At 41.4% G+C, this 24389-nt stretch overlaps 2 protein-coding genes across 2 annotated transcripts in view; one reads left to right on the plus strand and one right to left on the minus strand.

The window, feature by feature from the left end:
- The window catches only part of NPTN (neuroplastin), a 59077-nt gene extending 57364 nt beyond the window's left edge, over positions 1-1713 (plus strand). The window contains exons 9-10 of the mRNA XM_086471331.1: positions 493-566; positions 1004-1713. Of these exons, the coding sequence (XP_086327457.1) occupies positions 493-553 (61 nt within the window). The 3' untranslated portion in view covers positions 554-566; positions 1004-1713. The remainder of the gene's footprint in view (positions 1-492; positions 567-1003) is intronic.
- A 463-nt stretch (positions 1714-2176) lies between these two features.
- On the minus strand, positions 2177-24181 carry REC114 (REC114 meiotic recombination protein). Its single transcript, XM_086471332.1, has 6 exons — positions 24008-24181; positions 23422-23511; positions 9694-9777; positions 5577-5777; positions 4139-4207; positions 2177-2338 (listed from the first exon to the last, which is right to left on the minus strand). Exons 1-6 carry the CDS (start codon positions 24179-24181, stop codon positions 2177-2179), a joined length of 780 nt encoding a protein of 259 aa, XP_086327458.1.
- Between the last annotated feature and the right edge of the window lie 208 nt (positions 24182-24389).

Raw genomic sequence — 24389 nt, forward strand, 5'->3', positions numbered from 1 at the left:
ATCTGAGGGTTTCTGGGAGTTCACAGTGCCTAGGATTGGTATCCCCGGTGACATCACTACTGGTAATGGGCCCTTTGGTTTGCTGTTTGTTAGTGCTGGAGTAAAGAAGAGTGATAGCCGCAGGGTCCTTGCTAGGAAAACACATATTGCTGTAGGAGTTAGAAACAAATGCTTGTGCTGAAGCGACACGTGCTCTCCCTGGCTGCCTGGTGTAGCCGATTAGATACACTTTTTAAGAATATCATAAGGAAAAAAAAAAAAAGCTGCTTCAGTTGGAAACAGGAGGCCTAAACCGAGGAGGCAAAGTGACAGCTGTGGGAGGTGAGTTGCCCTGGGCAAGCAGGTGGCAGGATACAAAGCCTGGGAGTTGTTGCCTTTTAGATGCTTAAGAGGAGGAAGGATGAAAAGCTGTTCAGCTTATGATGTACAAAGACATTTTTTTCTTATGCTCGTGATTGATTTTGTTGCCTTTTTGATTGTTTCTTTCTCCAGGAAAACCAATTCTACAAACAATCATAAAGATAAAAACTTACGCCAGAGAAACACAAATTAAAAATGCTCATCATGTAAGTATGACTCGCACACATCTCCCAAACGGTCAGGCTAAAGCCCTCCTTGTCCTGTCGTGGTCGGGGTGCGCAAACAGAACCCCTTCCCCGCACTAAGAAGTGACCAGCTGCTCAGAGGCCAGCACTGGCCTTCCTGCCACGCGTCAGAGGGCGCTGGGCGTTAGCAAAAACGGTTTTTCGTAAAATAAGGAGGTAGTTTAATGAGCCGGTAGCTGTCAAAGGCCTCATAATCACCGCGATTGCGAATTAAAAAACCAAACCCCAAACCCTTCCTCATTCAGCCCTAAATCTGGAAGCTAACCTCGGTTGGGAAGCCTTTATCTTCACGTAGGACGGACGCGGCCACTAAGCGCTATGATTGCGCGCTGTTACGGGACGTGATGTTGCAAACACTGCCGGGCATTGACTAGCACCTTTTCTCGTTTCTTTTTTAGAGCTTTAAGTTTCTGAGAGACTGATGGCAATATGACCTGCTAAATTTAAGGGTTGGAACTCTTGGTTCTAGAACTCCAGTTCTGTCCAATTTATTTTTATTTTTTTTCCTTTTCAAGTGAGCAACAATATGACTGTCTAACGCATGCCTTATTTAGCCTCTCCTGTAAGGATGACCTAGCCAGATAAATTTTAATAATGCTTCAGTGTAGAAGGTGTAAACTACTTTGGGCTTGATGTGCTGTGAATGTTGCTTTTTTTTCTTTTTTTTCCTTAACCTATTTAAACATTAGCAGTAGTAAGTCGGTTCACGCATGCGCCATTTTTTACTTCCTGTAGCTGTTAAAATTGGCAACGCTCTAAACGCACTGCTGCCATCTAGTGAGACTTTTGTAAAGTACAGCAAAACTTAAAATATATATACAGTATATATTTATATTTTGGGGGAGGGGGAAAACCAAAAGACAGTAATTGTGTTTCATTTTTAAGCTGCTGATATTCATTCCTTACTGTATGTCTGAAAGATGAGAGAATTATGCTGTTCTGGTACTTAGAGAAGTAATATAAATTGAAATTATCTTAAGGGCTTAACCTATATAGAGAGACTTGGGTGTCCTATAATCAGATTTCAAAAGGTGGAGTGGTTCGACATGGTGGTGGAATGCAGTTGGAAACAAAAACAAACTTCAGTTTATAAATATATATATATGATTGCTTTTTAAGTGATTTTTTTTTTTTGTTAACTCATGTAAATTCTCAAATCCTTTTGCACTGATGTGTTCAACATATTCTTGTACATTCAATTCAGGCAAACTTTTATAATTTTCTTTTTTTTTTTGTTTAAATGATGAAATGTTACAGCATGGTGATATTCTATGCAACTAGTTATACTCTTTAGTTTGACACTGTAATTTCTCATGATTTAAAGATTGTAGAAATAGACCTAACAGGGTTCTCATGATGTGCGTAACTGTAGATGCATGAACTTGTGTTCTGTGTATTTGTTGAAGTGCAATGATGTATAAAAAAGTGGATTCACCTGTTTTTAAAAATAAAACACTGACAAAAAAAACCCACATGAGACTTTTTCAAATATTTAATCACCATTAAGCTTGTGCATCCCGGGTGCTGGGTGTCCTGGTGTGCATGTGCCAGCGGTCAGAAGCTGGCACTTCTCAACCTTCTGTCAGTTTTTTCAATTCCCTTTCCACATCCTCCACAAAAGCTGGGAAATTCTGATCCAGGAGGCATAAGCGAATGAAGGGCCCCAGCTCCTGCGCGCGCCACGCCGAGTGCCGATACACAAGGGGGAGCTCAGAGTTCTTTTTCAGCACGGACTGTGAAAACAAAAACCAAAGGGGTTGCACTAACCTTGGACACGAAAGGTAACGTTACACGGCGTTTGTAACAGCGCAGCTACGTCACAGTTCTCCTTTGGTATTTAATAAAGATGCACCTGCCTTGTTATTAATGCTGTTCGAACACTTGCGGTCAGGTATGATTTCTCTGTCCCCTTTTCTCTCCTACCCACCTGCGATTCCAATATAGCTCTTACGCAACTTGGAATTCCTTTGCAATTATTTAAATCAGAAATGCCGGTTCCCTGGGTACCACGGCTCCCTTGGGAGTATCCAGGCCAGGTGAGAGAAGAGGATCGTGGGTGGAGCCTATGTACTGCCACTGGAGTCGTGTAAGGATAGCCACGTACGCCGTTCTAAGCGCCTAATTTAGCACGGTGTCTTTTAGAAGTAAGTGATGTGGCTTTTGAAGAGTTAAAACATCATTTTCCTGGCCACATGACCCCCTCCCCCAGCTCCTCCCCTTGGTGGGGGGTGAGGAGTGTGTCTTCAGTGTCAAACAAGCAGCAGAAGATGTAGAGCACCACATGCTGAGGTCGAGGAGGCCCTGACCACCTCCCAGCATCCACAGGCGATGCTGCTCTCATCCCTTAGAGAAATGCACCAGTCTGAGGGAGCGGTAGGTTACTGGGCAACTCCAGATGCCTACTGGGGCCTCTGAAGCGCTGAGAGGAGCGGCACAGGCAAACCCAAGCCTCTCCATCTGGGCAAGGGAGACGTGCTGTTAACTTCACCAGGCCTGCTCAAGCCTGCAATGGTGCAAGACAATAGCAGATGGGCCAGGCAAGCTGGGCTGGAGCAGAGCTGCGTTTGACGTGGCGGTTTGCGGGGGGGGGGAGAAACGGACCAAAACCCCACTATCTTTGCTAATCTTACTGTTGGTTCACGTTGTACTGTTGCTCTTTTCCTAGTGGAGAAAAATATCTTTAAACATTGCTGAATATCTTTTTTTTTTTTTTTAAATAATCTGCAAGAGAATGCTTGTTTGGTCGCTCTTGCTTGTTGCACTCCTGCTGCATTGTACAAGGACAATGAGAAAACTGTTGGGACTCAAACAGCAGGACATGTAATGCAGCTCTCTGCTGAGAGGCGAGTACAGGCGATCTGCTTTCTGAAGGGAGAGGTGTTTAAAAGGCTTTTTTGGGTTTGAGATGACAGGCTTGTGATAGGGAGCATAGGGATTGTCCCTTGTACCACTGGTGTGAGGAAACGTTGACTTGATCATCCTGTGAATATGGAAAAAGGGTAGGACAGACCCACAGAAGCAACACCACAAGAACAGAGGTTGGAACGAGGAGAGTTTGCTCCTTGAGTCATCCGATTCTGCGCTGGCCCAAATTCACAGCAAGCAAGCAACAGTGAACTCCCAGTCACGTTTAACCACGGCTTTACCCTGGACTTCTGTGAAGCTGTCAGTTGAATTAGGGGATCGTTGCAGTGGGTCAGGGATGATGGATGTTTTCAGACTTAAGCTAGGACTGCAGAAGTCATTTCTGCAGAGTCAGAAGAATGACAGAGCCCTTTATTTCGATGTGACCTCTGGGTATTTGTTTGCTCTCAGTGTATGGTTTGTTCTTATGCAAATGGAGTAATTACACCATGAAAGACATGGTTTTGTGGCTTATTTCCTAGCTCCAGATAATTAAGCAAGATCCTGTGTTTTTGTCAGTGGAGTTGACGGCATCCTGTTGTTCAGTGAAGACATTGGCCAGAGGTTTACTCTCCCCGCCCGAGAGATTCAGTTACAGGATCTAAATGCTGGATTTTGATTTTATTTACCTGTGCTAGCTGTGTTACAGATCTTCTTTCTCCAAGGCTTGTACAGGAACCTGGTAGGGGCTCATCTGGCTAGAAAATACCAAATGCAAATAAGGGCTTGTTACCAAGCAGAGTGTGGGTATGTGCAAGAAGGGAAGTAGTTCCATTTTTAGAGATGATGGGAAGAGAATGTGCTCAGCTACCTTCTGCAGTAAGCAGGCATCTTTTTATGGAACCTGAATGCACATCTGCTCAAGTCTTTAAAAATGAAAGACATGAAATAATGGGCCTGCAGTTAAACTGTCACGTCTAAACTAAGAACTCTTAAACTACTTACTGGAAGTAACTAAAAACTGCTGTGTACGACAGCTCACCAGGAGCAGGCTTTTTTTTTCCTTGGGTCACATCACTGAAAAGCTGGTCTAAGTTGTCAATTCTATTTCCTGAGGGAAGTTTTCAGTCTAACTTCTGGAGCAAGAGCATTATTAATACCAACAGCATGACTGTCAGTGTTCAACAGCATTCTGCCATGAAGCACTTTGCCTTTCGTTCTTTGCTTTAGCTTACCAGGAAGTGAGCAAAGCCCAAAGGTAATCTGCTTAAAGAACAAACAATACATCTTGACTGGCAGCTGTTGTAGGCCTCTTATATGCCTTCCTGGAAATGGTGAGAGTCAAATTGGCAATATGCCCCTCCTCCCTTTATCTACCAAATAGGATTCCATTGTCTAGTAGTGGGACCTCCGTAGATTATGTCATGAAAATGACGTAGCTGAAAGCTTTGATGTTCCTCTTGCAGGGCTCAGTCTTGGTCCCGATATTTATTTTTTTCAGCAGTCTTCCCCCGAACCACACCACCATCTGATTGGGAATTGGTAAACAACACTTGGCTGTAGCATTTGCTGCCCTTTCTTTTAATGGTTAGGGAACTTCCTACGTTTGCCTGAGCCCTACAAAAATTGTTCCCTTCATTTCCAGGCTCCCTAGCTAAGGAGAAGTTCAAACCCAGAGCAAAGCTTTTTCCCCACCTAGAAAACCCAATCCGTGTGCTTGTTGATATCCTTCCTATGATCACATGAAATGTGTATATTAATTGTAGTTACTAGTGACCTCTTGGAGGCCAAATCGAAGGTACCGGATTGCTCTGAGATACGTTACAATAAGCTTGAGGAGCCAGAACCACTTTCTCGAGCGTTGTTCTGATAACTTTTTTGAGGTGCACCAAGAAAGCGGAAGATGACAGCCAGCTTCAGCAGCCGACTTCCTGACTCACTCTAGCCTTGTTCACTAAGTTTCCCTGAATTTGGCCTTTCCCCCACCGTATTTCATAGAGATGGTCTCATAGTTGCAAAAGACTTTCTGAAGAAGTAAAATTTGTAATTTATAGATCTAACACTAACAGTTGACTATTTGTCTGGTTTTTTATCTATATGCTCTTGTTTACTTACTGTATGCAGTACTGATGCGCTTTCTTCAGTGTCCATCATTTGATTTTCACCCTCAGCCAGCTGACTGAGACTGTGATGGAGCTGCTGGCTTTGCTCATCAGGTACTTGGACCGGTACGTACTCCCCAAGTTTCTGAACGCAATTGCAGCAGTGTTCCAGCATCTGTTCTTTGGAATCTCCACCAAACTGAACACGAAACATGCGGCATTCATTCTGCTCAAAAACCAAAGAGAAATTAAATGAACTGTGAATCCCCGCAAGCTATTTTGATTTAATTAAATTCCCATTTGTTAAAGTTAGGAAGAAGGCAATGAATTTTTGCATCACTGCACCAACTTAAAAACAAAGAAACAAGTTTTCCCTGCTGTACCGTCATTTTTCCTAGCAGCTAAACCAGAACAGTATCATTCCCAGTTCCAAAATCAGTTAAAAAAAATGGTAAGTGAGCAGCGCTGCTTCTCAACAAATTAAAGGTCTAGCCAAGTGAATAAACCTCACCATGACAACCGAGGTTTTAGAGGTATAGCAGGGAAATTGAGTTCTTACTGTTGCTGCAAGTAGTAACCTAAAAGGTAATGCCAACTGAGCAGTTATTTGTGACAAAAAATGGAACGACACTGAAGTAAGTGGAAGTTAACTCTTCATGACAGCCTGTATGTTTACATGCATGTTATTTTAACATGCTTGTATTGCATAAAATGATTTTTAGGGCACTGTAAGCATAAAAGCTTTTCTCGGTGCCTTTTAAAGGGAAAAATGTCAAAATAATTCAAACTGTAGGACCCATTTTACCAGTGCCCAGTTACATCTCCTCTAATTAACTAAGATATCAACTTAACTGGGTCAGCTCCACATACCCGAGAACTGAGTTGTGGATATGCCAGACAGGTGAGTTCTCATTAAAATGACAGGTAACTTGCATCTTAATTTAAATTCTGTTTGGAGACTTTCAAAGAACACTTGGTTTTGTTACCCCTCTGATCGCCAAATCTATTTTCAGACCGAGCTATTTGTCTTTCCCTCTGCTTTTTCACTAGGACTGTTACATACTTGAGACTGCAGTTTATAAACAACAATAGACTTTGTATTTGTAAATCAAACATTTTTCCTTTATGGCAAGAGAGAGCGCACTCACATTCAGCTAAGGTGATGTCATGTTTTAGCATAAACTGAGTATGGGCAGTAACACCTGAACCATACGAGAGCTGAAGTATTAAAGAACCTTGAGGTCACGCGGATCACTGAATTTTCACCTCTTCCTATGCTAGGGCAGGGGGCCAAGCTCAATGAAAACAGCATGAAGGGAAATGACTTAGTGTAAGAACATTAAGAATGTTTGACTTGCTGCTGTTTACAGACTGTTTCATAGAAAATAAAGTTTTTATACATAGGGGCACATCAAAGACTAAGGCAGAGGTAAGTGACTACTGGAGATGGAGCTGTGTAAGGGCAGCCCCAGCCAGGCAGCTGTGTCTTTCAGCTACGTGTAGGGCAGACGCGTGCACCTGATGGGTACGGCCTCAGAATTAGACACGCGGGTGCTTCACTGAATAAAACTTCCTCTAGTACAGCCGAGTTTCAGTAGTGATCCACAACAGGTACCGTCTCTACGTGCCTCGTTCCTTCAAGTGTATTAACACTAAGCTGCTCAAAACATAATTTAGAAACTCGTTCTGCTAGCTAAGAGTCCACAGTGCCCTACTGAGATCCTCTTTCTGAAGAAATGATGAAGTTTCACTATAAATGCAATATCAATGAATGACTTAAAAACCCAAGGAGTACAAGGTAAATCAGAAATAATAGTGTAATATTTAGTTGCCGATGCTCCTTAGTTGCCCTATGCACTCAGATACAGGAACTGGTTGGGGGGGGGTTGTTTTGTTTTGGTTGGTTGGTTTTTTTTTTTAAAACCTAGTTTCCTTTCCTCTGCTTAAGTGGCTTTTGCTTGACTCTTTCCTTACTTAGGTCTAGCAGGGTTGAGACGTAACCCTTCACACACAGTGTTGCTGGCTTCCTGAATTTTTTTTAAATAATTTTGAAGATTATCACAGAAACTATATACACTGACAGCATTTAAGGAATCACTTCAGCTACAGTTTAGAATATAAAGTAGAGAAACTGTATGATAGGACCACTACAGTGCCACTAAATCCGGTTTAAATCACGTGAATTTAGGGTAAGTAAACATTTAGATGCACCAAATTCATTCAAGACTATGTTAATGTTCCTCCTTTTCTGAACCGTCCCTTAGAGCTTTGTTCAAGCCTCAAAGTGATTGTGATGTTGATTTTGTGTTTCTTGCGAGATGCAGCAGAATCCCTTAACGCTGCGCTGGGGATTTGGGTCTATTAACTGTAAAGAAAACTGATGATCTACTGATTCATCAGAACTAATTACTGCAACAGCTCGATAGTCTTCTTCAGTGCTACTCTACATTTTATGAGAATCTGACAAAAATCAGAGAGCAAAGGTGTTTTGGTTTCAGGCAAGCACAACCCATGAATTTAAAACAGTTTAAGATACTTATTTCTGCAGTTCCTAGTGCCACCATTAGACTAAGCTTATTCTGAAACAAGTCCTTATATTTAAACAATGTTTATTATGCCTCATCTGCTTTTATCATGCAATTAGCAAGGCATTCTCCCCTCTGCAAATCATAGCTTGGTTTGTAACATCCTACAAAAAAATATTTTTGCATCTTTCATAAAAGAAATTGGATAAAAGATCAAAAATACAACTGAACAGGAATTTTTACAGTTTTCAGCTATTCTGGATATTGCTATGATCTGCAATTACAATAACCCAGTCTGTACCAGAGCTCCTGTCAGGGGAGAATCACAGAACGGTTTGGGTTGGAAGGGACCTTAAAGACCACCCGGTTCCACCCCCCTGCCACGGGCAGGGACACCTTCCACCAGACCAGGTTGCTCCAAGCCCCGTCCAACCTGGCCTTGAGCACTGCCAGGGAGGGGGCAGCCACAGCTGCTCTGGGCAGCCTGTGCCAGTGCCTCACCGCCCTCACAGGGAAGAATTTCTTCCTTATATCTCACCTAAACCTCCCCTCTTTCAGTTTGAAACTGTCACCCCTCGTCCTATCACTGCCCTCCCTGATCACGAGTCCCTCCCCACCTTTCCTGCAGCCCCTTTCAGCACTGGAAGCTGCTGTAAGGTCTCCCCAGAGCCTTCTCTTCTCCAGGCTGAACAACCCCAACTCTCTCAGCCTGTCCTCACAGGGGAGGTGCTCCAGCCCCCTGAGCATCCTCGTGGCCAGACCATCTCAGATTACTTGAGATGTTTTTATGCCTTAATAGTTCTGTGAAGGGGGCAAAGAGTTAAAACTGGTCTCTAGTAGCTACTGAACAAGGGGCTCAATTTTTTTCCAGAATTCCTGTTTCTAACGTAAGAGATGAATTCTCTTGTCAAGCAGAGATCATTAAACTAGAGGCAGCTGTTTCAGCTGAAACAACAAAGCCTAGAAACTAACAGGGAAGAAGCAAGAGCTCTTCTCACTTTGAAACAGGCTTTTTTCTGAAAAGCTGGTGAGTGCTCAGTGTAGATGAAGACACTTCTTAGTTCATTTAAGAACCAAGAAAACTGAGATTTGTACATAAGATGGTAACAAACAAGTGCCCTTTAATTATTTAAAGGCTAACCAACCACTTGCCATGAGATCTGGGGGGAAGACCAGAAACCTAGGTCCCTTTCATTGCCTTGAATACCAAATGCCTGAATTGCCAGCTTGCAACTACTACACCAGGTGTCAGGAGCCACACAATGGCTAAAGAATTGTTTGTTTAGATAATTTGTTTGCCAAAGTGAAGTGTGACTCGTGCTTCTGTACATGTAAGGGAATTGTTAGCCATGGCAGATAGATTCTAAAATAAATACTGGTCGAGCTATTTTAGTAGCTAACTCTCAGCAGTCTAAAAGACCTGAATATTAGCAGTTACAAAAGATGTTAATATGATTCAATCCATTCTTATTTAATATCTAGAGTAAAAAACCCCACTTTTAATTTATATAGACAATGTAAAGTATCTCAGAACTTCTGGTTTAATTTATCCAATATTAAGAAATCTTATACAGAAACGTGATAGCTTTTAGAAATATTAAAAGAACCTCAACTCACCTTTGACTGTGCACGAAGCAGCAGGCAGTCTGCTCTTCTTACTATCTTCAACCACTTGTGGGAATCAATTAATGAAAAGCCTTCCTAAAGTAAAGCAGAACACAAACTACTTGCACAGCAAACATGCAGCACTCAGAAACTTAAGTTACGTGATGTAATTTAATCCCTAATGAAGATCAGTCATCTGCCTATGTGCCACTTTTGTATCTGTCGAACCATCGCCAATAAGTAATTTCTACCACGGTAGGAATTAAATCTGAATCTGTAGCTCCTTTAACGCCACCATGTCAAGGCACATTCTGATTTCCATATATATTTTACACTTAGACTTGTGCATGTTATAGAAGTCTCCGTCAAATGCATAATAAAACAGCTGCAATAGCTTTAAATTCTTCTGCATCCCATGAGTTGCCCGAGAGGGCAGCAGAGGGCAGGCAAACCTGAAGAATGGGACAGCAGTTGGTTTATCTAAGGCCCAGAGAGGCAGTTTCTCCCGATGGAATTCAGGTAAACAAGAATCGGCTTTGGTAACTTTGATAAAGCTGGTTTTATACTCCAGTTGCACTGACTGTCAGTCTCTGCAAACAAGACGGACTGCTCAGCATTCTGTAAAAATACCCCAGGAAGCTGAAAACATCATCTAAAAGTGGCAAGGCAATGGACTGTGTCTCCCAAGGTACCCTCCACAGCCTGCCACATAGTCCTTTGTTAGCGGAGTCTGAGGGACGGGACAGGAAATTACCCACCTACTTTATCTGAACTCATAATGCTTTCAATGGCCTTGGCTTTTCACATAAGCTGCTTTTTATCGGTGCTCTAAGGGTCAAGAACGACCAGTCATGTCCATCCTGGGGCACCAGCAGTGTGGTTTTGCCACAGCTACTTTCCATCTTGTGCAGGTCCAGGCTGGGAAACCATCTGCCATTCTATTTTGGTACAAGAAGTCACCTCAGTGAGACACCGCTCTTTTAATGTGCTGGCACTGGCTTTACAGTCTCATGCAGCAATTGCACATAGATTTTTAACTGGCCTTTTATGAGAGGAACATCTAGAAAGCACTGAAGAGTTGAACCAAAGGTAAACTGGACCACAGACACATAGCTGATCAGACACCTGCTACGACAGACTCCAGAATGGTAAGACAGCATCCAAGTATCATTCCCAAAAGATTTGAAGTCAGAGGGAGGAAAGAATTTTCCTCTGCACTGTAAAGACAGGTCCTGACAGCAGGTCATTTGCAGCATGTCTGTTTGCACTGAGCACACCCAAAATGCCTCGAGGTAAGACTTGCTACGGTGTGAAAAGCCTCGAGGTCCAAAAAGTAGGGAGATGGCACTTGGTGACTGCTGGGAAGTACCAAGCTATCCTCTACTCTTACAGGAATTAGTGAAGGAATCTGCACCTTCAGAGGGACAAACTGCAAATGACAGACCTCGCAACAGAAAAGAGCATCTTATTTGGTAAGTCGGTGTTCTCCAGCCATACTACATGACACAATTAGACTGCTGAAGCAGTGGAGCAGGAGGCTGTGTCCAGCCTGATGGACATCCTCTCTGATGTCAAATAGTAGGAAGTCTCTGAAGTTGGTCGGTTTGTCACATAGTCTGAATTTACGCCTGACATAGTAAAGGAAGCCTGTGAAATACCCTCACTCCCCTGTACACCCAGCATTTTAGCACTCCTGCCTTTGGGGTGTGCAGTTTTTGCCTCTTTTGATAGACCTGCCCAACGAGAGCTTGGTATACGGACATTAGAGTTGGGGCTGGGTGGGGAGGAGCAGATACTGAGCAGAATGCCTGAGGAATGAGATGAGGTTAGTAGGCTAAGAAAGGAGTGCTGCACTGGTAGAGTAATCAGTAGCACTTCACGTGTCATATTTTCAATTGCACTGTAGAATATATTACTTTGAAATTTGGCTATGGACATTCATCGCTGTGCAGTTTGGCCTCAAAATACTGTTTAATTAAAGCTGAAAATGGAAAAGCATCAGCAGGTTAAGCTAGCGATTGTGCACAGCAAAAAGTTACGTTGAAAGTCAAGAATTTCAGTCACGTGAGTATCATGGAAACAAAAGAATCTGCAACAGCAAAACCTCAGCAGAAATGGTGCATATGCATTGCAAAGAGGTCATAATACATGGCTGTACAAAATATAAAAAGGCAGATTGGTTTTGTCTACATGGGAAGTACTTTAGAGGAGACCTTGAGTGGCATCCATCTACGATGGTTATGCTGTGCTCATGCTGCCGTAGTTGCTAGAAGGGATCTGGTAAGGAAGCAAGCAAGGAAAACAGAACTAAGTTAGAGGAGTGAAGTACAGCCAACAGTGAATTCAAGAAGGGAAACAACTGGTTGCAGAAAACATAGTGCAGGGGACAGGCTTTTGAGTCAGAACCCAGAGAGAAGATGGGGTATGTAGAACTGGAATACATAAAGCAGAAAAACTATTTTAAACTGCCCCTTCCAGAAAGGGTATATTCCTGATGTTTATATAAATAATCTGAAAGTCAATATTCTCCCTGTTTGGAATGCAGCAGACCAAGTGCATTTATATTTATTTTTGTGAAATAAGCACAAACTAGCATAAAGGGAATTTCATCTCAGCACAAGGACTTCTTTCTCTCATTTAAAGCTGTAAATGTTGAACATCTTTTAACTTACTTATGTTGAGGGGAATAGCCATACCTTCTCAAAACACACAGGCCAATTCAGAACTGCTCATGCTGGGTAAGCTGCCAGGCTGACTCCTGGACAACCAAGCAGCCTAGGAAATGGTTTTGTGTTGGAATATGACGGCTGCTCATGCTTCCATGCTTAGGGAAGCACTCCACTGCCACTTGGTCTTCCTCCGATTCCACTACCAAGCCCCAAAATGCTGTTAGTGAAGCAATTCTAATATCTTTCACTAGGCCACTTTAGCTTGTGGCCACTTGTGCTTACTCTGTTCATTTCAAATAGTTACCAGTTTTGATACACACCAACTGTGTTCATTTAAATACAGCAGTTCCCATATTAAGTATTTTATAGTTTTTTCCTTTCACTGTAAGATGTAGGTTGAACAAATGTTGCCTCCTTAAAATAATAACTGTTTTCAAAGAAATCATAAAAGGCAGCCAAAAATTTAACTTTCCTACCAACTATTTTACTGACGTTGCCCAGGTTGACATCCTTTTATATGTCCTGTTTCTGAGGTAAAGCAAGCTGGGAAAAAAACAGCATTTGGAATTTTTATTTAGGTACTCCTAATTATTCAACTCTAACTCCAAAATTTGATTAACTGAGATTTAATTTACTTCAAGTTTAATTAACTGAAGAACAAAGCAGGAAGTATTTCCTTTCCTCTTGCACCTTTGGTTGATTGTGTATTGCCAAGCAGAAACAAATAATTAAGAATAGCTAAACCAAGCAGAAAAACTCAGTGCAGTACTTGAGCAATACGACAGACCTGATTTGGCCCAAGCAAGCTACCTGAAAAAGGAGCGGGAGCATTTTAGATAAACTCAGGTCAGCAGAACTTCTCAGACCAAACTCCATCATTAAATTGTTTACATCAGTAATTGTCACTACAGTCAGGACCCTCAACATTTTTCTAAGTTCTAAGCAGCAAATAAGCCCAATTTCGCACCATGTTAAAGTCTATTCTGTTCCTCAGGGCTTTTCCATGTTACCTCAGTCAGCACAGACTGTATTTGAGGCTGCTGAATTAAGACAAAGTAAGATTCTTCTTAACGATGACAATTCTCTCTTTAGTCAACAATGAAATTGTTATGAATCTGCATATGAAGTTAGGCAAACGAACTCAGAACAAGACGGAAGACCACAATAAATCTGTATTTTGTTCCATCACTTGAAGTCAAAAGGTTCTCTGCCAACATCCAGAAGCAAGGCATGAGGCAGATCTTGGAAACTGATGGCAATTTATTGAGATTATAGTCCATTTGTGCCTTTCTAGAGATAATGAATTGACTCTAAATCTGCTCTGGACATGTGCACTGACAAAGAAAGAAGTAGTAGTCCCTCCAGATTGGTGCTGCCACCACACTGACAGAAATAAAGAGAACAAAGAAAGCACTGTGGTCACTGTTCCCCTTGAGCAGACGACATCCACAGCTGCTTTACATTCAGAGCTGGGCATGAGCAAAGACAGATGGCAGTATAAGACTAAAGAGGAATAGAGACAAAAAGGCACCCTAGAACTGGGCAGGAACACGAGACCTCAAATGTTTACAATTTAAAGAGATGAAGGGCAGCGCTTTTCTAAGCTTGATCACTAATGTTCAATCATGCATGTACTCCTTCTCCAGGATCATACCTGTAGGAACACTGTATTAAAGCAAAACGGTTCCATACATCTCTGACAAAAATCTAAGTCTCTCGCAGGGAGGACCCTGAGAAGAATTAAGCTGAAGCAGAAAACAAAGCAAGACATTTCCCAAATATTTTGGATGCGGGCAAGATGCGACCACACCTTCCATGAGGCACAGAAGCCAGTAATGCGGGTCTAGCCTTACACCCGTCTGGCCTGTCATTAATTGGGAAATACTTTTGCTCTGATTTTACATTTCAGTGTTCAAAAAGCTGCTGGATAACAAGGCCTGTGATCTATGCTGGAAGGTATTGCATGTTATTTATGAATATTTTTATTATTCTATCATCTAGAAACCCTGTGGTGCTAAGCAACATAAGAACACAGGAACAGATTATCCATTTTCTGTTAGATTGCAAGGCCTTTAGGCAACCCTATCTTAACTAAAAATTAATACATATTTAAGAAATGTTATTTGTGTAACAGTTCAGCTATGCTGGCTTGCATCAATTAGTTTGGATTCACTCATTCTTCATGAACCAGATGTTTTCAAATGAAACTGAACTACATGTGAACAATAGCTTAGAAAGAAAAACTTTCTTGTTGCTACAAACATTATACACTCTGCCTTTAAATTACAACCAACACTAAAATAGATAAACAAAACCCCAGAATGCCACACACAAAGACACATACTCTCCGGTTTTGGCTGCCACTTGAAATATTATGAAATGCAAATAAACCAGTTTGTTCTCTCAGTTCATGGTTCAGAATGAATGTATGCATCATATAAGGAGTCCACAGACAGGGAACGTGCATTTGCAAGAAAGGAAGAGTTCAGCATGAGATCGCAGGAGTTTTATTGTATTAATCGATATCCCAGTGCATAGCTGCCAGCATGGTCCTGTCTGGTAACTGAAGCAAGGTGGCAGAAGAGAACAGCTAAGGCCTCAGCCAACATCCAGCTTGCACCATTCTGCGTCAGGCTGGGCAGCACCATGGCACACAATTCCCCAGAAATCAGAGCAGTCTTGTACTTGCAAGGGTCACACTCAGTTTCAAGGGAGGCACCTGTGACAGTTCCTTAATCCATTCATTTCCCAAGGGAAGCTACCAAGGCACAACTGGGGTGCAAAACTAGCACAGTACCCCTCATGGTGCCTCTGCAGGGCGAAAGAAGAGATTTGGGGAAAGCTCGTTTCTGGGAAGGGTAAGGTGCTCTGCTGCTCTGGGCACCCCATCTGCAAGCTTGTGCAACACTGCACAGAACCAGTAGGGATGGCTTAAATAACCTGCCACTTTCCCCAGGCAGAGGCAGGCACTGCCCAGTTACTGTGTCACCCTATCCAGAACGCCATGGCTCTACTCACCAGCTGAGGATGTAAGGTACAGTGAGAAATCTTTTCAGAAATAATACTATCTAGGTTTAAAGTGTGATTTGTGAACTTATAAATACCAAGTGTTTAACCTCTAATGTTCTAGGTACTATTATTATTTAACATTTATACGGGATAATACCTTGCTTATTCTTAGAAGTGGCTAATTTGGCAGCAAAGGAATGGTAATATTATGTCCAGGTATCTACACAATGTGGTTAATACATCTGATAAAATTATGTAACAGAATAGAAATATTGTAGTTGAGAAGACTGTTATTAACCATTATCTCAAGAGACAATAAAAAGGATGTGAGAGCAGACAGTCTGAAAAAGCTTGTAAATAATATTCAAGTATTATACAGAACAGTAAAGAACAGGTAAACCTGAGGTGCTTTCAGAAAACTTAAGCAAAATTGGAACTTATTTACAAGTAAGTGTTTCAATGGTGACCACTTTGATAGGGATTTAGTTATTAACAAGTGGTTATAATAAGAGAAACTGTGCATGCTTGAAACCTAACATATAGATTATAAACCAAATGCTTGCATATATCTGAAAAATACCAATTTTTAACTTATTGCCTTCTGAAAAGAGACTGAGTTGCCATTTTACTTTTTAAATTAGAAAACTTATTCTATAAAAAATTTGAAAATTCTTCCTTTCATTAATGACTGTAGAATAAAAATGTAGTTCCAGCTTAAAGTTAGACATTGTGAAAATTAAACTTTGAACGTAATTCCAGTCAAATCTTCATTATTGCCTTGTAACACACCTAGAAGTAGAAATTTTCCTTACTTGTATCTTTTTCTGAGATCTGAGTGAGGCCACATACATTAGTTTGTATTCCTGCAGTATGAGCTGTCTTGAAAACTGAGTCGAGAGTAGGAATGTCAATGTGACAAAAAAAATAATCCCCAAACATGACAACTTGTGGAGTTGGGGAAGCAGAATGTTGTCCCTGTGAAAATTTCCAAGCTACATGTCAGTACCCAAATACATTGTGTATAGCATCGTTGGGAAGATGACAGCACAGCAGAAACCACGTGCTGCTTCGTGTATGTAACTCAGATTCACGGAAGCGTTAGCTGTCTCAAACGGATCTGCAGAATATAGAATAGGAAGTAGAAAGAGGTAAAAGGCCAAAAGCCCCAACACCAAGGCAGACAGACAGCAAGCTAACTGAAATAAGGAATAAAAGGATGTTAAGCTCTACATTATCTTTTTGCATGCAATTCTTTTTTACCCCCAATCTCTTAGAAGCCGGATCTCAAATCTCGCTATTAAGCTTGTTTGATTGTGGAAAAGAACACATCAGGGTTGAACTCATTAAACAGAGTGCTCTGTCTCTAAAGAGACAGGAAAGCTAAATGAAGTAGCAAATACAGGACACGCACAGCCACTCTTGAGACAACCATGCCCAGGGAACTCAGCAACCCATGACTGTCTCTTGCCAAAGTGCAATGTGTTGGGTGCAGGAGCATGTGCTGCCAGGTATCAGCTTTCTAGAAAGAGTTCTCCCAGATGGGTACAAACTACAGCCCCTTGAAGGGGGGAATAGCAAAAATAAGCCCCTAACTCAGGACAAACCTTGATATTTCATGCTGAGAACCTGAATTTTATTTTTCCCTAAACTACACTTTAGAACAGGGATACTTGACCAGGCACCCAGAGAGGTGAACTGGATGCTCAAGGGTTTAGCTGGGTAAAGCTCTTCAGGGCATCCCATTAATAAGTCAAGTTAAGCAATTTCTTCTTTAATTCCTGCTACAAAACATATGCTTTCCTAGATTAATACGTTAAACTCTAAATTTAGGGTAAATATGTTTCATTAATAAATGTCACTACTCTTTCAAAACTATTCTAATAGTTGGGTTTAGAAGAATTTGGGCAAGAGACAAGTGAAGATCAGAACCCCTTATAAACTTTTTACTGCTCCCAATCACCAATACATAATCCTTATACAACAGGAATGGATCATGATATCAACCATAAATGGGGAAGCTAATGCAGAAAGATATCCAGCTTGTCGAAACCAATCCTGTCAACAGCACGTGTTGAAATAAACACAAATTGAAAGGTTTGAACTATGACTGTGGTACGGAATAAGTCAATAAAACTAAGATTCCTTCTACTCTTTCAATTACCAATCATAGGACCTTTAATAAAAACACCAACCTTCCTCTAGGTTTGCAATGTACTACCCCTAAGGAGCATTAGCAACCTGCTCACTTCCCTAGCTTTCTGTCAAACGTCCTCACTTATTGCACAGGGACCTTCATCTACCCCAAGGCACTGTTGTGAATATCATCTCAAAAATTTGGTGCTTAAGTTTCAGGTACTGCAAAGAGAGCATCGAGAGCATCAGAACGTTTGCTGAATGCTTGCCTAATTAATGAGTTAGAATCTACTGTATCCCAAGCACTGTTAGCTTATTAGAAGTCATGAGGGGACCAGGAGGGCACTAAGGACATTTAGTCTACGCTTTAAAAGATCAGGTCACAAATCAATTACTCTGGATTAATTTTATCCTATTAAATAAGTCCTCTTCACAACTTCAATTTGTTTAATTTGTTATTAAGAATTCTAGCACCAGAATTAATTGCATTGAATCAAACAAAACATAATATTCATGATGTGCTGATTCAAAAGAGGGACAGGAAATGGGAGTTGTGGTAAAGAGAACATGATGTATCTTGAGAGTATGGCCAGAAATTGACAGAGATGCTGTTGAGATACTCCTGTAAAATTCCATTATCTACAGTATGCAGGAATGAGATTTTTCTACTGTAAAATATGCAGTCTGTTAGGCAACACTGCAGCAAAAACAGGTCCTAAAAATGTTACGTAATTTAATTCCAAATGAAGAACTTTGGTTAAAAAAAAAAAAAAAAAACCAAAACAACAAAACCAACAAATTAAACCACCCTTTGATTTGCATTACACATCAGGGGTTTTCATGTTCCATGCTCTGCAGATCCCATTTACCCTCCTCTTCATTCCATTTGGCTGATCACAAGAAGTGGATTGTATTTTTAAAGGAAAGCAGTTGTTTCCTTGTTAACATAGTTTCAAGTATGTCTCCGGCAGTGTTATTAAAGAATGTTTAAAGTGATCTTGAATGCGTACCCGTTCCCCAAGTTTACCCATTAAAATAATTTGTTTTCTTTGAGCAACTGATGGAATCACTGAACACGTCCACAATTACTTGGTATAGCAGCATGGGGGTACGTTAATGACTGGTGCTGGAGCAGTCTCAGGTACCATAATCAATCATTTCAAACCTACTGCACCTCACCACACAGCAGCGTGCTCAGCACATGGTATTTTACCCATGTGCCTGGTTTAGAAGTGCTGAGACTCACTGCACACGTTGTAGCATTCTTTTGGGCAAGAAAATAGTATTTCAGCTTCAGTGAAAATACTGCTAGAAGGGGATTCATTAAATATTCTACTGTTTTATTGCTCATGAAAATAATCCTGTAGTTTCCTCTATGTACTTTTAAAAAATCGGTTCTTAGGATATGTGAATGTTTTATTGCTTTTTTAAAAATGTTGCTCTTAGAAATGGATCATAGAAGAGTAATAATCTCACTTGGCTCTAAATAACTACCATTCTTTAAGAACAAGAAAAGGTTTCTTAACACTCCTGCTTTAAGAAAATAAAAGGACTACAAGAATACATAAATACCTCCATTATAGCGAAAATATTTTGATATCAAGTCAGGAACACTTGAATATTCTTCCTAGAATAAGTCATCTTAATCTAACCACCAATGAAATAAAGATTTCCATTTCTACACAACTCCTTCACCTCAGTTTTGTGCAAATGGACTTGTAGATGAAAGGTAGACACCAAAGAAGAGGGTTCACTAAATAAATAACTCACACAAAAGCTGCCACTCTTGCTTCCATGCTGACAGGAGAGTATATTACAGAAAGTAGTTTATGTATTTTAGTATTTCATAAATCATCACTCAACATGAAAAAAGTTTGATGAAGGAATCACTAAGCAGTGCCAAAAATATGCCTTCGTCCAAAGAAAGGTATCTGTTGGACCCATGCTCACTAAGAGAGCAAACATTGGGAGCGATCACTAGCACGTTGGCCAATCGAGATGAGTTTAGCGGAAAACTAATTATGAAGCTGATCGGCACCAAGTTCAGGCACGCGTTACTTCAGTTGACATCACCGTTCACTGCAGAAGGAACAAAGAAAAGTTCTACAGAAAGGCAAACCAGCCAAAGACTGGAAGTTCGCACTTTTCAGTGTGCGACTTTGATCTTTTTTTCTGGACCTTTTAAAAAGCATCCACCTCCAGTATTATCAGCGTAACGCAGAGCTTGCTGGCAGCTAAAAAGGTTCATTTTGGCTTTTGTAAAATGTACACGCCACTGAAGAACAGATGCACTCTGGCTTTCATCTTCCTAAAGAAAACAAAGTACAAACCAAGATAGTTTGCATCTATTAATGGACTGATTTTACTACATTCCTTGCCAATTTTAAACCAGAAGAGATAACAATATACTACAGTGTTAACCATTTGAAAAGCATCTAATTAATAAGTTTTCTTTGCTCCAGATGCTGGATGAAAAGTTTAATTTTTAAAAACTCTTGCTTAGGATGGTTCACATTAAAATTCGCGGGGGGGGAAGGGTTCCTGCTCTACCATTGCTGCTGCAGTTAAAAAAAAATTAAATAGCTAGGAACAGTCACCACTGAATGAATTCTTGACTTTGGTTAGCAGTTCAGTTCATTCTTGGATTAGAGAGGAAAAAAAAATTCCTTTATTCATGGAAATTTTACAAAAATACAATATAGTTATTCAAGTTGAGAAGGAAATGGTGCCCCTGTGACACAGATCTTGTGCCTCACCGTGTTCCTCTTCAGAGGTACAAGCTACAAAGCTACGATAATTGTTATCCCGTTCCCTCAAAACCAGGAGCCTGTACTACATCAAAAGGTCTGAAAAGTAGGGATTAGAAGATAGATCAAAAGACTAGACATCAACAACTTAAAGGATGCAGTTACTACATAGCAAGAAACAGTTCAGTAACTACATCAGAGGGAATTTCAGTGCGAGTAAGGCAGCACGTACGTGCTGGAGAACACCTTGGCAATAAAAAGGAAATACTCAGTAGCCCAGGCCAGCAAGTAGCAGTGAGCGAACACAGTAAAACCAGGAGCTGAATCATTCCAACAATTGCAGCATTCTGTCAAACTCGATACATTCCCTCGGGAGCAGAAACTTGTGCATTATCATCTGTGACAAAACGTCTATTATAACGGACCCCCAGTGAGAGGATTTGGTCTGTGACAGACTCTAAAGAACTATATGTGCTTAGTCATGCAAAGCCTGTTTAAATACTATGACAGGTTTCTGACAGCTCCCGAGAGCTGGAGACCAGAGGGAGATGGAACCAGTGAGATTAATGTTTTTGCAGTCTGATTATTTCTACAGCAGTAACACACAGTGCGCAGTACTGCAACTTTTTTGTTACGTGGCATCGCAGTAAGGGGCTTGCACAATTTCACCAGTGGCCCGTGCAGCTCTGGCTAGCTTTGAGTCTACTGCATTGTGAGCTGCTACCAGCTACGGGCCAACAGTATCAGTGCCTGTGCTGGTTCTTTCAGCACAATCCCTTTGCGACACCTTTCTGTTTGAGGATACTGGCTGCTTTACTAAAGAGATTCCACAGACTGTTCCTCAAAGACTGAAATGATACCCGTTGATTGGGCTTGTCCAGGGGAAAAGAATTTTATCAGTTCCTATCAGTCTTACGCAGCGTTGGGAAAAGGGACGACGCATTTCTGGGAGGGCACGTGCCTAAGGAACGAGCCTAAGCAGCAAAGCTAAGCCAGATGTGCTGGACCAAATCCCTTGTAAACAGGAAACCTAACACAGTTCTGAAGCTGCCCGCCCAGGTTCAGAACTAGTGGGTTGGGTATGTGCTAGGTTTTTCAGCGAGCCAAGTGTGTTGAAGAGGAATGGTGGGAGGACTGCAACTGCCCCAATCTCTGAGAAATACAAACTGGCATAGGGCATATTGTACCAGTGCATTTCACACTAGTTTGGTCCTGTAAGCACAGAACACACCTGCACCATGACCCCAGTTATAGGTACTAAAAGAACTGCACCCACAGGATTTGACAGTCAGGTTTTAAAATGCAGAGGACACTTTTCTCTAGCGCTTAATAAATTGTTATTGGTGTTGGCCTTAAGGTTGGTATAGAAGTATTGCCAAAATAACAACTTTTTTTTTTTTTTCTTTTAAACTCTCAGTATTATATTTTGGTCTCATTTACCAATCATGTCTGTTCCACCTCTGTTCTGCACTATTCTTAGGCTATGATCATTAAGGCAATATCTTAGTGTCTCTTAGAAGCTGAAACAGACCTGAAAGATCTCAGAAATTCCTTGTCTGGCATTTCAAGCGAGGCAGACGCTTGAAAGCTTCACTAGCCACTAAACCCAAGAGCTGCAAGAAAGTGCTTTTCTCAGCCAAGTCTTTATAAAGCTTTTCTGATACTTCCTGTGCACGCATCCCTTACGACAGCACACTTTTATCTGCCCATTGTTACTTGCCAGATTCAGTCTTTACCAGATGCAGTCTTTAAAGGGTACAGCTTTTGGCTGTGCCTTTTTTGCTCTTTCGTTAGTTATTAAAACTTACTTTCAGTTAGCCTTTATATGGTTATTTCAAGGACATTCTACAGAATAATGTAAGTCTACTAGTTACTACTACAGCCATCTGATCGGGACACTGAAAACAGGGGCAGCCCCAGGAGAGGTGCCTTCTGCACTGATTCATTCCAAGCAGAATTTGGTAAGAGATGGCAGTGAGTCTCGTTTCAGTTGCATTTCCTTTTAACTATCTGGACTTTCAATTACTCCATCCCTTTTTCTTATTCAACACAACTGCTAAAATACTTTCCATGTTCCATTTCTACCTTGTCCAAGAACATTCAACTTGTCCTCACTAAATATGTGAGCCAAATACCATGTCTTTTATGAGGGGTATCCAGACTGACAGCTGACAGCTCTCTTAGCTCATTCATTATCTATTCAATATTCTTAACACACTCACAGACCAAAAAAATTCAAGAGTATCCTTGGTTCTCCCCCTATACTTACAAGATGCTTCTGTAAGTTTAAGACCTTTCAAGAGCCACAGTAAAAACTAATTTATAAGCTTATACATATTTAAAGCTACAACATACTCTCTTATACATTCTGTATTAAAAAAAAAAAAAGTCTTTGTTATCGTAATACTGCAGTATCTTCCAGTGGTTTGTAATAGCTTTCTGATATATTTATCAGCCAATTCCTACTTGTTATCATCAGTGAGTATCAGCGATATTCACTGAACACGCTTGATTCCACTTTTCAGCACAGGCCTTTTCTGCCATGAGTATCAAACCAACTCCTCCTAGATGGAGTGTTTCTTTTAACCTCTTCAGTGTCATTGTGAAATCTTTACAGTTTAGGAGCTGGTCATACTTAAGTTTAAGTACAGGCTACAGGAAAATCAGCTGAAAACTCTAAAGCTGTTATTTTGTCTCTGTGAATGCAAGTTGTATGTTAGGTCATATTACCCAACACAATAAAAAAACATACCCTTTGATAAACCAGATTAGCAAAACCAAAATACTAACAGGACATTGGCAAGAAGCTAGCTGGATCATATAGCAAATCTTATAGGAAATTACAGTTATATTCTTTTTCTTAACAGTGTATTTTCTCTGTTTTCTTAGGCAGAAGAATTGTGAAAAAACCATACGTATCTCTCAACATCAGCAGCGCTTAGTATTACGTCTTAATCTAGATTTTTTAGAACCACAGAAGAAACTGTTCCTCAGTATGAAATAATGCATTTAGTATTATTCTAAGGAACGCAGAGAGAAAGCAGCACATGAGAATTTCCTTGAGCAAAATAAAATTGGCAGTTTCCTTTGGGTGGGAGAGAACATGAAGCTAAGAAGGGACACAAAGTTAATACTGGTGCTAACATGAAAGGAGAAGTGTTCTTTATACATGAGAAACTTACCAGTACTGTTCGCCCTTGGGAAATAAAGAAATGGCCAGATACAACAATGGTAAGGATAAGATGGCCTGATTCTTCATTTGATTCAAAAACCTTTAAAAAGATAGAGAAAACAAAAATCGAGCCCTGTAAGCACAGAATATACATTTTCCATTTCTAGTGCAAAATAAAAGGTTTCAAAGGTCCGTGCCAGAAGTCAGGTGCATAATTTACCTCTCAGTAATGCAACTTGCCCTCCACTGCCACAGACAGGAGGCACATTTAAGAATTTTTACTAATTATAACTCCATATACAGATTTAACTACTTTAAACAACCATCTGGACTCTTCCAACTTGAGCTATAGTTTTTACTACCACAGGTCACTGCTGAAGAAGAAAATGAGCGGGCCACTAACCATCATATCAGTGATGTCTTTATATTAGTAATTCATGAAGAAAAATCTCTCCCAACTCCTGCATTAGCTCTGGACTTACAAAGAGACCCGCAAAGGCCTCACTTATTACTGCTCGGTACATAGCGGCCTCCTAGCCTCACCGCAGGCAGTTACAGCAAACCCGAGCAGCCACGCCCCCCGCGCCGACCATCACCTTCCAAGAGGAGCTGTTTTGCCCTTCATCGTCGCCGTCCCTCGGGGGTAGGAAGCGGCCGTAGCGCTTCAAGGGCCACGTTGTGGCGCTGCCGAGGAGGGACGTGTCGCCGGTGCCGCCCGGCGCAGAGGCCTGCCCCGGCTCGGAGCTGCGAGCGCCGCCCGCCGCCGCCATCCGGGCGCTGCGGGGCACAACGGGGAGATGTATCGCGCCAGCGGGCAGAAGTTGGGCGGGAAGCAGGAGCCAATGGGAGGAAAGAGAGAGCGCGTGGGGGGAATTGTTCACCAATCAGCGGGCGGCAGAGAAAGGAGAGCCAATGCGGTAGCACGCTCAGGCTCGCCCACTTCTCCCAACAGCCCCCGGGGGTACGGGTGTGGCGGGA

The sequence above is a fragment of the Leptosomus discolor genome, chromosome 11, assembly GCF_034619465.1.
Source record: "Leptosomus discolor isolate bLepDis1 chromosome 11, bLepDis1.hap2, whole genome shotgun sequence".
Classification (NCBI taxonomy): Eukaryota; Metazoa; Chordata; class Aves; order Leptosomiformes; family Leptosomidae; genus Leptosomus; species Leptosomus discolor.

Excerpts from the sequence above, each read along its gene's own strand:
- REC114 (XM_086471332.1), bottom strand. The coding sequence starts at position 24,181 with ATGGCGGCGGCGGGCGGCGCTCGCAGCTCCGAGCCGGGGCAGGCCTCT. Across the intron at positions 9,778-23,421 it reads CCCAAGGGCGAACAGTACTG|GAAGGCTTTTCATTAATTGA; the intron begins GTAAGTTTCTCA and ends GCTTTACTTTAG. Across the intron at positions 2,339-4,138 it reads CTGTAACACAGCTAGCACAG|TCCGTGCTGAAAAAGAACTC; the intron begins GTAAATAAAATC and ends TTGTTTTCACAG.